General features: G+C 32.6%; 1 protein-coding gene across 1 annotated transcript; it reads left to right on the top strand.

The window, feature by feature from the left end:
• Positions 1-408: 408 nt before the first annotated feature.
• On the top strand, positions 409-903 carry BDCG_00075 (uncharacterized protein; the record flags this gene model as incomplete). The annotated part of the gene is made up of 1 exon (XM_045415583.1): positions 409-903. The coding sequence occupies one exon, from the start codon at positions 409-411 to the stop codon at positions 901-903; it is 495 nt and encodes a 164-aa protein (XP_045271503.1).
• Between the last annotated feature and the right edge of the window lie 13,587 nt (positions 904-14,490).

Below are 14,490 nucleotides of genomic sequence, written 5' to 3'. Positions count from 1 at the left end.
GCATGTCTAAAAACTGGTGAGAAGTGCAGACTCCTTCAGGACATGATAATTCTGTCTATGAAGTGATTTATAGTTATCATGTCAGAGTGGTTCTAGAACACCTCAAAAGATAGCATACAAAGAGTGATGAGTGAAAGAGCATCTGATTGATGCTGCTTTGCTTGTTGAAGAAAAACTTCACACTCAGGCGAATGCCATGTATGCGAATGAATGAGGTGTGAGAAAAGAGATGAGAGTGGTGAACCAGATTCAAAGAAGACTACTCTTCACCCAAAGAGATAAAAGAAAGAGGTGGTCATCACTGGAGTCATATAATGATAACAGAGTGATATAGCAATATAATGATATAGTGATATAATGATACAGCAATAATGATAGACATTGTATAATTAACAAGAAATCACTGAAATGAATACCTTCTCTAGTCAATATAAACAACACTCTTCTCTGCTACCTGAACCAGAAGATATGCAGAACCTCTCAGAGGGTTTACTTGAAGCAGTAAGAAAAGCAGCTGAAACCACTAAATCAGAATTGAAGCTCTGTATGTGTACAAGAATTCTAAACAAGATTGAGGCCTTGTGTATGCAGTGGCAGGCTGAGACAGAAGTCAAACAACAATTGACATTCACTGCAGATCAAGTATTCACTATGAAGAGCTTTGTCAATGCAATCACCATCATCAATAAGAATAGAGAAAATCAGATCTTAGGCCTGCAGCAGAAGATCAAATGTTTATACAGACAGATAACTACACTGAACCTGAAGATCTCATCACAATCATTCACAATCTCTTCAGAAGCATACACATCATCAGAGACTGCTGTGCAGAATGAGAATCTGAGTATGAAATATATCAAGCTGAGAGATCTGCTGAAGTTATCAAGCTTTAATAGTAACTGAAAAAATGATGCTGTAATCAGCTGGCTAAGTCAGATGCAATCATATTATCAGATTAAATACAAACTCACAGACAGACAGTCAACAGAATTTCAACAAGTCTTAAGATCTACTGTGTTTCTACATAGAAAAGCAAAGTTATTATAAATAACTGATGAAAAGATGAATTTCATAGACTTGAAGCAATATTCATTTTCACAAACATGAAATGAGTTTTTCAAATGAATCTTGCATAACTTTGAGAAAGTGAATATATAAGACAAGCATTACAAACACTTCACTGAGTGTAGACAAGTGAGTAATCTTATATCATACTTCACACACTTCAGCTTATACTATCTCACATTAAATGAAGAGCTTTCAATATCATTCTGTTTACAGATCTTCATTCATGATCTTACATCTGAGTTGAGAGTGAAATAGAAATACTTAACCTCACAGCCAGGCACAGTGAAGAAAGCATACAATATTCTCATTATACAGGAACAAGCAAGTCAATTGCAACAGAAAATACTGCAATCAAGTATATCTCAGTGAAGAATAGATAATCAGACTTCTATAACACAAGTCACACACCTGGACACAATGAATCTAGATCTGAATGCCATTGCTAAAGTACTGAATCTCCTGAAAAAGAGATTCTCTGAGTGGAAATCTTGGTGTTGCAAGCATCAAGCTTGTTTCAACTGCAGACACTAAAATCATGATGTAAAAGATTGCACCCAGCATATGCAGTCAAAAAACTAGCAGAATCAGTGAGCTCAGAGGCACTTGCTGATATTCTATGAAAAGCCTTCAAAGTGAAAGAGATGCCCGCATTAGATGACTCTCTGAATTCTGCAAATGTAAAGAAGAAGCAGGCTTCTGACTGAGATGTGGGTGAGAAAGTGAACACTCACCTCAATGTCTTGAGGCCTGAAATGTTAATGTATAAGAGGCACTTGAGTAAGAATCAAGAGATGACTGCAAAAGTGTTAGCAGACACAGAAGCTTCTACACAATATATTGATAATCATATGATTTGAAGATTGAAAGAGATCTGCTGAGTGAAGAATCTCTGATATATAAGATTATCTGATAACTGATATTTGATATCACCTACAAGAGTAAGAGTTCCCTTGCACTTTGAAGAATGATCTTGCTATATTTGAGCATGAGAGCTGCAGAACATGAAATATGACCTTATTCTCAGACTTAATTGATTTCAAAGGTTCAATCCGCAGATTCAATAACATACATACTATATACAGTTGACTGATAGGAAGAAAATGGTTCATACAATTCTATCAACTGATATGAGAAGGACATTTCACATCTCTGATATAGAAGGATTAAATCTGCTTACACATTAATAAGCAAAGAGAATGATTTGTAAGACCTCATCTGAAAGCATCCTGTATGTCATACAGAACCTGAAAGCAGAGAAAACCAAGATAAAGAATATGTGAAAGAACAAGTGTATAAAGAAGCTTCTGAAGAAGCATAGAAAGGTCTTTCAAACAGATCTTTTATCAGAATTGTCACTGAAACAAGGATTTGTACATGAGATTGACACAGAGAATGTAAAACCAGTCAATCAGAACATATACTCTCTGTCACAAATGCATCTTGAAGAACAGAAGTGTCAGATCATCAATCTTCTAGAACATGGTCTTATATGATCTTCATCAAGTGTGTAAGGCTTTTCAGTCCTATTCATGAAAAAGGTGAGTGAAGAGTGATGAATGTGTATCAATTATTAAGCACTTAATAAGCTTACAATCAAGAATGAATATTCACTGTCATGAATTCAACAACAGTTGAATACAGTCAGAAACACTCAATATCTATCAAAGATCAATCTTCTCTCAGAATACTGACAGATCTGTGTAGATGAACTGTCAGTCCTGCAAACTGCATTTAATATACAATGAGAGAAGTTCAAATTCCTAGTAATGTCATTTGATCTGACAAATGCACCTGTCATCTTTCAAATGATAATGAATACAATTCTTCATAAACAGAATGAAACCTCATATCTTGTATATCTCAATAATATTCTAGTCTTTTCAAACTCATACAATGAATATCTGAAGCATCTTAATGAAGTGCTTACAACTCTGACAGAGTATAAGCTCTATATCAAATCAATCAAGTGTGTGTTTGAAACAGAAGAGTTGAAGTTCATGAGATATGTAGTGAGTGATAACTGTATACACTTCATTCTGAAGAAATTGAATGTCATAGTGAATTGACTGCAGCTGAGAAATATACATCATATACAACAGTTTCTTGAATTGATCTTATATTACTACAGATTCATCAAGAATTTCACATGAATATCTACATCACTCTCAGATCTCTTAAGAGAAACAGATGCAAATCTATGAAAGAAGAAGTTTCATTCAATCATCTGAAATGCTGTGTGTGAAGAGGCTTTTCTCACACTGAGAAAATGTGTAACAATATTCTCAGTGCTTATTCAATCAGATTGTAATAAACCTTTCTACATCAAGATAGATGCATTCAAATGAGCTATTGAAGGTGCTCTTCTACAGATGAGTAAGAACAGCAAGCTGCATCTGATAGTGTATGATGATAGGAAACTATTGAGTGCTGAGCTTAATTACTCAGTACATGAAAAGAAATTGCTAGTGATCAAGCACATGCTGGTGTTATGAGATAGATATATTAACAACAGACATATGATAACAGTGATCACAGATTATGAAAGCCTCATCTATCTATAATTGATGACAAAATCTTCTAAATGCTTAGCATATTGAATCTCAGAGTTTCAAGTGTACAATCTTCATATCAAATACTGAAAGAGATTGAACACAGTGATGTCTGATGCAATCAGTTACAGACCTGATTTCATAAGTGAGAGTTCTGTGAACCAGGCATAAGAGATGTTCATGTTAAACACACTGAGAAGATGCAAGGAATCAGAATGAGTGAACACTATGATCTCTTGCTTGAAGAATGACAAGATATCAGATGATAAGTGTCTTGTGAAAGTAGTAGAAGAGATGCTTCTGAACTTCAAGCTGAGGAAATTGAAAAACAATGTTATGCTTTACTGTGATCTAGAATATGCAGAAGCTTTCTATCTAGAATCTTCATTTCATTGTAACTTAGTGACTCACATGCACAAGAAATTCAGTCACTTAGAAAGCTCTGAACTCATGAGTGTACTCAAATCAAGAGTGTACTGACCAAGCATGGCTGAGAACATTCAGACATACACTCATGAGTGCCCGAATTGCCAGGTTGTAAAAGAATCTAAGAAAGGATTAGAATATGAGAAAGTATAACATCAGGTGAAGTGTACAATACAACTGTTCAAACAATGAAAGATGAATCTCATAGACATATTATCATAAACATCAAATGAAAATCAATGAATAATCACTGCTATTAACTACACTACTGACTGGCCAGTCACAAAAGCAGTTTCAGAGATAACAGAGAAGATGATGATGAAGTTTCTACATAATGAGATCTATGTTAACTATGAAATGCCATGTAAGATTCTAACTGATAATGATATGAATCTTGTAGAAGAAGTGATGAGGCATTTTATAAGCCAGTTACAGACAAGACATCATAGAACAATATCATATCACCTGCAGATGAACAGAAAGATGAAACACTTGAATGAAATCTTGAGCAATATGCTGATGAAATATCTAGTGAACAAGTCTACAAGATTATGAAATGAATATCTCAGGCAGACACTATTAGTCACATGAATCTGGCAGCATGCAGTTATCAAGCATTCATCATTCTACCTGTTGTATGAATTGCATCCGCGCATCCCGGAGAATGCTTTGAAAAAGATGAGGAAGAAAACAGCAGTTATGAACACAGCAGTCATGAATGCAACAGTCACAGATGTGAAATCAAGATTGAAAGAGATCAGCCACGCACATGTAAAAGCTAATGAGTTACTTCTGAACTGAGCAATTCAATTGAAAAGAATACAAGACTCACTTGTTAAGAAATTGAGTCTCAAGATGAAAATATGAGTTCTTGTACATAATAAGAGTTCTGAGAAGTTTCAACCTAGATGATTTAAGTCATATAAAATACTCAAATCACATTCTCTGAGAATGTATGCATTGAAAGAATCAGAGAGATGAGTCTTATGTAACTTAATCAATAATTCATAACTTATGAAAGTAAAGATACAAGACCTGAGCAGATTATGATTATTCACAGTACTATTATCAGTGTTGAAAAAGAAGAGACTTACAATTGAAAAGTCTTACAAAGTAAGAGAAATTATAGATACTTATGAATCAGATGATCTCACTTATTCTGATCTTTTCATAATTATAAGAAAAGAATGAAAAGAAATGAAGAAATCAGATAAATACTACACTTCAATAAGTGATGAGACTGTAGCCAGTCATACAATAATGCACTGCAGACAGCAGATGCAACATAGCAAAGAGTGATCTCAAAGTGACAGACTTGTATATGAGTCAGATCACAGAAGAAAAAGAAATTCAGAGTTAGATTCAACTGTTTACATCAGTTTAATTACAGAGATCACAGAGAATGAACTATCTGAAACATTTATAAATATGTGAGATCAAGTTATCTCAATCTCTGAGAACACTCAGAGATTAAGTGAGATTAGTTTCAATAGACTGTTCACTGTAGTGATCTGAGTGAGTGAAGAGAGACAGTATAATATGTGAGACAGAATCACAAAAGTTGAAAGCTGCTGAACCTAGTCACTGAACACTGTATTATATAGAGATTGTGTAAGAGTAGTAACTAGCAGATAAAGAAAAAGTGTAAGAAAAAAATAATGAATTGATCATCAATCATAAGAGTCAGCTGTAAAAGACAAATGTTATCATACATATCTCATTCATTTTCATACATCACATGTTTAATCTATTTTCAACATCACATCACTTGAAAAACATCAAAAATAAAGGAAATCTTAAAACTTGAGATCTGTGAGAGATTTGAGAGCTGTAAGTCACTCTTGTAATAACACTATACATGTCTCTGATTTCTCTACTGCTCTGTGTATGACATTAATGTCATTTATTGCAAGATTGACTGAAATGTTAATATAGAAATGCACACATGTACACATAGAGAAATTGAAGAAGAGTGTGAAACTCACAGAATCAGAAGCCAGGGCAGGAAGAGCAGAGGTGAAAGAAATAGAAGAAGAAGAAGATGCAGAACTGAATAAATAATGACAGAAGTCACTCAGAGCTGAATGCTTACAACTCAGTGTGCACACAATCTTCCTCACAGAGGAGGAAGAGGAAGTGATAGAAGAAGCTTAAGAGTGAGAGAGAGTAGTCTCAGTGACATTATCATCTTTAATCAGAATGATCTCTGATGCTGAAGCAACTAAGAATCATTATTAGTATACAAAAATTGCAAAATCAGAGATAAAAACAGTTACTGAATGAACACCTGCTGACCTTAGAGTTGTACATGTAATTACAACACACATGAGACTTCTCAGAAAGAGAGAGAGAGACACAGAGAAATACAGAAAGCAGAACACAGCATGTAAATGACTCATTTCCATGACAACATCTCAGACAAGGCATATGAGCCTCACACCCGCGGGTGTAAAAGAGTACAATATTCACATTTTCATTTCTGAAAACACAGATATTCTTCACCTGCATCACAAAGTCAGACAACAACTGTCAGAGAATAGGCTGATATAAGTCAATCATTCTGAAGATATTAGTCAGAGTGAATGTACTCACAATATTGAATTTAACAGTTATGAAAAGTTTCTTGATATCTGTGAATATCATGACTTCATGCACAGCAAAATTCATAATAATTTTTCCTAAGAACAGAAAAATCAGTATCAGAAAGAAAAGATGAAAAGAAAAAGACTTACAATCTCAACACTGTTGAAAAGAGAGATGATTCTCTGATATGAATGAATAATTCTCTCATTATAAATATTTAAAATGAATGTAATAATTGATGTCTGTGACTGAGCTTCAGATAGTTGTGTTATACACAGTCTTTATACAATAAATTATTCTGAGAGTCAGCAAGAATGGCAGGAGTATACATGCTGAGAGACATGATTCATCAAGTCTATGCAACATCTTCTTGAAACAGAGAGAGCTAGTAATGAAGGCAGAGACAGCAAAACCAGAAGTAGTGAGAGTAGGAATCACAGGAACAGAGGTAGCAGAAGCAGGAGAACCAGACACAGAGGTAAGTGTAGAAGATTGAGAAGCAGCAGAGAAAGAGACAGAGAGAGAAGCAGTAGAGAAAGAAGTGGCAGAAGAGACAAGAAGAGATGCAGAAGACCTGATCACACATGACACAGATAATTTCTTTATTATCATGTTCTTCAAGTTCTCAATCAAGAATGCAACATCAGGTTCACTATCATCAGTGAATGCAGATCTGTCAACACATGAAGATTCTACATGAATAAAAACAAACATATCAGCATCTGTGTTCATGCAAAATCATGCTAGAAAACATGATCAGAAACTCACTAAGAAGAAGAAATAATTAAGAGCATACAAGAAGATAAAGAAGATGTGTCATTATTCATAATAATACATTATTCTGACAATTATTAGAAGATAAACAAGTTCTGATCATGTTTCACAATGTGTTACACTTACTGCTAACAAACTGCTCAGTATGAGTACTATGATGACACTTATTGTGAAAACAGAGAGTCATTGCCAGAAACATGTACAATGTGATAGATGAACAGATTGAAAGAGTTGAACAGAAGAAGAGATAGAAATCTTGAATGAGATGATAGCATTCAATGATGATGATGATGAAGAAGATAATTGAAGAATGAGAAAAGTTAGTGAATAAGTGATATAATATAGTGAAAGTTTCTTTGTGAGAATGTACACAGGATACTAGCTGAATCAGGAATAGATCACACAATTGTGAAATGCTAGTGGTGAGCTAATCTGCATGAAGCTAGGGTGTATAACATGGTCATGTGAGTGTGACTGAATCTGATGAGAGAGGATGTGGTTCAGAAGAATGTACAACCATCAGATAATCACGCGGCCGCTTTCAAACTACTAGCATACGCGTATGAGTGTAAAGGGGCCATAGTGTACGCTAATTAATTTAGCGTACGAGATTACAATATAAGAAGCCGGCGTACGCCTGTAATCGTACGCTGGCTTAAGCAACCTTTGAATCACACTTCAGCATATCTGTAAGAGTTAAGAAGATTCTCATAAATACAAAGATAAATTATCTATAGAAATTCACAAAGCTCAGAAAGATCTGAATCTCATGAATACTAGTTAACTTCAGTCATAATAGAATAGTCTTAACTTATAAAGATTTCATCTGAATATCATCTGTGATGATTATATATTCTAGAAAATTAATTCAGTGAGCACTGAAGTTGCACTTTATAAGCTTAATATACAGTTCTGTCTTATCTAAGATCTTCAACACACTTTATACATACTCAGTGTGTTCTTTCTTTTTCATAGAGTATATCATCACATTATTCAGATATATTATCATGAAGATATTCAGATATACATGAAGTGTTTTATTAATGAAAAACTGAAATATCACAGAGATATTAGTCAGATCAAAAGACATCACTAGATATTCAAACAATTTCAGTGCAGTTTTAAAGACAGTCTTTCATTCATTCTCAGACTGTATTCATAGCTATGTATATACATTGATTATATTCAGTTGTGTGAATATGACAGCTCTTATGAGATGATTAATTACATTCTTAATCAGAGACAGAGAATAGCAGCTCTTTATTATCTTGAAGTTCAGATTATAGTAATCTATATACAATCTGAGATCTTTATTCTTCTTCTTCATAAATATCACAGAGACTTTCACAGAGGCCTGTGAAGATCAGATAAAGTCATTCTTCAGATTCTTCTTTACATAGGTCTGTAAGACCTCTGTCTCATAATGAGAGAGCTTATAGATTAATTCTCAGAAGAGTTTCTATTCTTCTATTAAATCTATTATCAGATTCTTCTTACAGTGAGAAGAAAGCTTAACTGTCTTAGCTGAGCTAAATATCTCTATAAGATCTCAGTATTTCTCTGATATCTGAAGCTCAGTTTTCATGACTGCAAGATTCTCAGACACTTATAAAGTTATTATATAGATAGACTTGTCTTCTCTAATTAACTCTACAGTATTAACTGCTTCTATCTTTATAAGTAAGTCTGTCAACACTGATCAGAAGTATAAACCTGACTCACAGACAGCTATATGCAGATTATGTCTTTGAAGTTATATAAGTCTTAAATACATGTCATCTGTGATGTTCATGATAATCACAGTTTTCATAAATCTTCTTCAGATTTCAGAGAGATCTTGTAATTCAAAGATAACTCTTATAAGTCTCTTAATTCTCAGATCTGAGTTCTCATACTCTGCTTATTATAAGAGCAGGTTCTCAGTCTTCATCTTTCAGCTTATTCACTTCACAAGTCTTAGAGACATCACAGTGACCTGAGATTCTGAGTTTATTAATACTTTTCATACTTGCAGAGCAGTAGTACTGCAGTGTAATCTCTCTCTGTAAGTAAGTATTTTCATCAGAGAAGTAACAGATTCAGATATCAGCTTCAAGACTCTTAAGAAGACTGTTGCTGACTCTGTCTATGACTCTTCAAATTTCTATTTTGATTTGTTCAGACAGTTTGCATAGAGATATTCTGATTTAGAATAGATAAAGTAGAGTCTCTTTTTCTTAATCTCTCTATTATACACTCTGTTCACAGAAGCTTATAAAGCTCTTTCTTTCTGCTTAGCAGTCAGATGTAAATCTCTCTATATCTTGTTATCTTTTTCTAATAAATCTGTTCTCTGTTGTTCTGATTCTTACAGAATCAGTCAATGATTCACTCTTCACAGATCTGTGACTCTCACAGTGATCTGTAAGTAATGAATAAGAGTTATCAGTTTCTTCAGAGTTAAGAACTTAGAGTCTTACTCAATGAGCTTGTTCTGTATATCTTTATTCAATCTTTTTATAAATATTATTATTCAGATCTTGTTTCAGAACTCTGTTTTCACAGATCTCAATTCATATCATAATTCTATAAAGTGCTGTGAGTAGTCTTTATCAGATTTCTCATCTCTTTTTCTAATATTGATAATCACAGCTCAGATGTTCTCTGTTCAGCTTATAAAGTCTCTCAACTTATTCTCTAGATAGGTCTTGAGAACAGATCAGTGAAATCTCTTATAATCATTCTCTAGATAATTCAGCCAGTTCTTGACTTCAGTGTAATAGAGATCTGTTATTATATAGATAACAGCTTCTTCATCTTTCATATCACACAGTCAGACTTGTGAGTCAATTTTAAATACAAACTTGTAAAAGCTTTTATAGATTATAATTCAATAGATGATCTTAAGTAATTGTAACTTAAGAAAGTTTCTTTTCAATTCATAGATATCTCTGAAGATCATGTCTAGAGACTCAGTTCAAAAGTGTTTGCAGATAGTAAGCATTTCTTGTAGAAAAATAGCTTAATTCTGTAGAAGATGCTCAAGAATGTTCTTCACTGAGATTGATTTATTCATGAATTCAGAGAGTTTCTCTGTCTGAGATGCAGAGAATAATGTTCTGTAAGTGATTGATGAGTTCTCTGAGACTTCTTTTATAAGAGTTATTCATGATTTGAGTGACTGCTTCTGAGTGTCTGCAGTAGAGTTTGCAGAGATAAGAGTATATAAGTTTCTAGTTCTTTCAGTCATAATAAGTGATTGCTGACTGACTGAGCTTGAAATGTAAGAATAAGTGCTCACAGATGATTATTCAGGTATTTACAGCTTGATGTGATATGTACTGTTAACTACTAGAAGTGTTTATAATAGAAAGATTAAATATAGAGATTAAATGTATAATAGCATTCAAGCTGAGTTATAAATAGTATTCATGAACTTCAGTCTATATAGTGATGTGTAGCCAAGGGCCGCTAGCTCTATTGATTACACAAGAGATAGAAATAGAGGTAAAGAATCCGCGAGGAGCGGGATTTCTTACAAGAAATCATAGAAGAAGATAACAAGCTTGAGTAAGAAATTAAAGATATTCTTGATAAGAGATCTCACAGTTACAGCTGATAATATCTTATAAAATGAGTTAGTTACAATTATCTGACCTGAACTCTGAGCTTTATATTATCTGAAATAGTAATTCTTAACTGATGAGAACTGCTTCTGAAAAGAGAGAGTTAATATAGTAAGCAATATCTGATTAATTATATAGATTATTTCATTACACTTCACAGATTTCTACTGAATCTCTGATTCTCAGTCACTAATTCTCAGCTGAAAACCTATGAAATTTCTATTCTTTCATCTTAAAGTTTTCTTATGTATATTACTATATATATGTATAAATATTCACTCTGATCACTGATTTCTGCACTTTCTCTTTTCTTTTCTTCTTTAATGTTTTTCACTTTGTTATATAAGATCTATAAATATTATACTGATCTATTCAGTGTAGACCTCTTACAATTATACTTTTTCTAACTCAATGACTAAAATAATCTTTTTAACACTTTCTTTATATTATCTCTATTAAGTTGATTAATCTGATAAATTACTTTTTTTATATCTAATATTTTGAATATCTTCTTTGAACTCATTGTTACAAGTTTTTTAAATTTCAATAACAATTTTATTTTATTATATAATAATGAGAATGATTAAGAAAAAATAAGAAAAACAGAGGAAAAAATAGAAGAAAAAAAGAAAGATAATTAATTGTATTATATATTTACAGATTATTTATTCACATTACTTTCAATTTTCTAATAAAAGATTTTCATCTTCACTTTTACTTTCACTTATTTAACAGTTTTTTTATTATTTTTAATTTTTTTATTCTCTTTTATCTATGTATACTCTTGATTTTACAGTTCTTTATCTTTTATTTATTTATTTATTTTTATAACTCTACTGTGTATATTTTTTTATTTTATAAAAAGACAAGATTGTCTATGATATTCACTTAACTTTTTATTATTTTATTATCTCAAACTCTTTATCTTATTTATATTTATTGTTTTCATTATTTTATTATTTTATTATTTCAATCTTTTCTTTTACTTACTTTTTACACATGAATAATATTAACTTATATCTGAAAAAAGTCTAGTACTTACTCTTTCATTTCTTATTAAATTTAATACTTACAGTATTTAGTAATTTCTATTATTTTCTTTCGATTTTATTTTTCATTCTGTTATCTCATTTTTATGCATCTATCTCTTTTTAAACAGAGAGACTATAACATTTACTTTTACTATTTCTTAAAACTTTTATTTTTTTATTCTTCTGCTTTTTTCTTCTTTCACTTTATTTTTATTTCTCTATTTAAAAGTATATTTATTTACTACTTCTCAGAACTTTTACTTCTTTCTTTTTAAAGCTTCTACTTCTTTCTTTTATAAAGTCAACTATAATAAATAAATAAGTACATAGTTATATATAGACTGGCTGCCGGGACCATGAATTTCACATTTGATTCCATTTGATCTGATCTCATACATTTCTTGGCGTGAATCCCGCTGAGACTGGCTATCAAAAAAACATGTAAAGTGACTATATATCAGATCTTAAAATGGAATCATGACTTGAAAAAAATGAGAAAGTGATCCCATTTGGTCCCATTTAGTCTCATTCTTGGCATAAAGTTACTATTTTTAGACATTTTAAGGTTTTTTTTAGACTATTTTTAATTTTTTAAAAAGTAACGCTTTTTGGTAACACTCAAATGAGATTTAAAGTCATTTAAAGCAATAAAAATAATTTAAATTGAGAAGTGGAAATCATGGTCTCATTTGGAAAATGTGATAAGAGTAGACAGTAAGTTCTACTGAGACAGTATGAGACTACTATCTAATGTTAAAACCGTGTAATGAGATCAGTCAAATTGGTAATGAGACTATCAAAAAATCTGGTCCTGGTCCCAGACACGGTCACACGGTCAGTCTAGTTATATATATATATAGAGATACTCACTCATCTTTATTTTAAAGAAATAAGACAAGATTTACTATTTTACATATATTATATATAGTTAATATATACTGCAATTAATGTAAACTGCAGTACTAGTACTAATAGTGATATTATCAGATTATATAATCTGACTTATCAATTCTTTCATTATATAACTTTCTACAAGCTAGTAATCTTTTTAACTAAGTAAGTTTTACATCTTTTACAAATATTTAAAAACTGAAAGATTTAAATATATAAAAACTTATTTTTTTAAAATTTAATGATTCTAATGAAGTTTTAAGTAATTTATAAAAAAGTTAAATTATTTTTTAAGTTTTATATAAATAGTTTTATTTATCTATTTTATTTTTTTATATAATTTATTATTATTTATATTATAATAATATTATTTATTTAATCTGATTCATTTCTAAACTCAGAAGTAAATATTTTTTACTTATATTCACTCTTGTTTTTATTATTTATTATATTACTTACAGATGTATTCAATAACTCTATAGTATATATTTTTAAAAATATTATAATTTCTTTTCAAGTTAATTCTTTTCCTGCAATCAAAGCTTTTAAAAGAGTAACTTTTTATCAGAATTCATCTGTAGTTCAGTAATACAACTTACAAGACATTTTTTATCTCAGATAAATGAAAAAGTAGTAGTAGTAGAAGGTTAAAAAAAAACAAGCAATTCAGGCCATAACCTGTTGAATGTCTGAGTGGTGTATTGATTGCTATTCAGTATGAGCTATATGCTTAGTAAGGGGCGCTAGGCCGTACTAGGTTGCTTGTTTGGGTCAGAGCTTGGCGCGTTTGAAGGGGCTATTGACAGCTTGTTTTTGCCTTCCTTGCTCAAAGGATTCGGCTGGCTTGGAAAAGGTCGAAAAAACAGCGATCACGGACTTAACCCATGACGGCGCGCGTGGATTGGCCCCCATCTTCAAGGTGCAGAGCGGTCATTTCGTCTAATATCCGCTGGCATTGGAAGTAAAAGACCTTATTGATAGGGGAACAGGCGGGGAAAGAACCGGCGGCTCATTCACTGATGATTTAGCCCATTTTATTGGGCTACGAGGTTGCACTTCAAAGTGTTAAGTGTACTTTTATGGAAGAAGCAAAAGTTCGATGGGATGGATGGAGAGCTTGTGGGCGAAATCATGAATTCCGTCTTGTTTTCAAGTTAAGCTCCACTCAGTCCATCAGTGGCCCCCCGTTAAGCACGGGACGAAGATGAAGGCTAAATAAAAGAACTTGGTGGCATCCCAAGGTCCAACCCCTTGCAGCTTATCCTATCCGGAGTCCGGAGTTGGGTAGGCATGCGGTACCTACCTTATCTTCCCGCGTGCACCGCAACTGCTCCTCAGCGGTTCTTGGCCATTACTCTGTACAGAGTATGCTGACTTGCAATTCCACTGTGGGAAGGAAGGATGGGAAGGTGGAATTGGTCTCAACGATCGCCACAGACATCTTGTGGAGGCGTGGTTCCCGCCTCTACGGAGTATATCACTCTCATTATTGGTTCATAGGCGTGGCCTTTGGCAGGAGGGGACTGGGCATAGCTCGCACACTACTGCAATATCTTACTCATA

Source organism: Blastomyces dermatitidis (genome assembly GCF_000003525.1).
Source record: "Blastomyces dermatitidis ER-3 genomic scaffold supercont1.1, whole genome shotgun sequence".
Lineage (NCBI taxonomy): Eukaryota > Fungi > Ascomycota > Eurotiomycetes > Onygenales > Ajellomycetaceae > Blastomyces > Blastomyces dermatitidis.
This window is presented reverse-complemented; position numbering and strand designations above follow the sequence as displayed.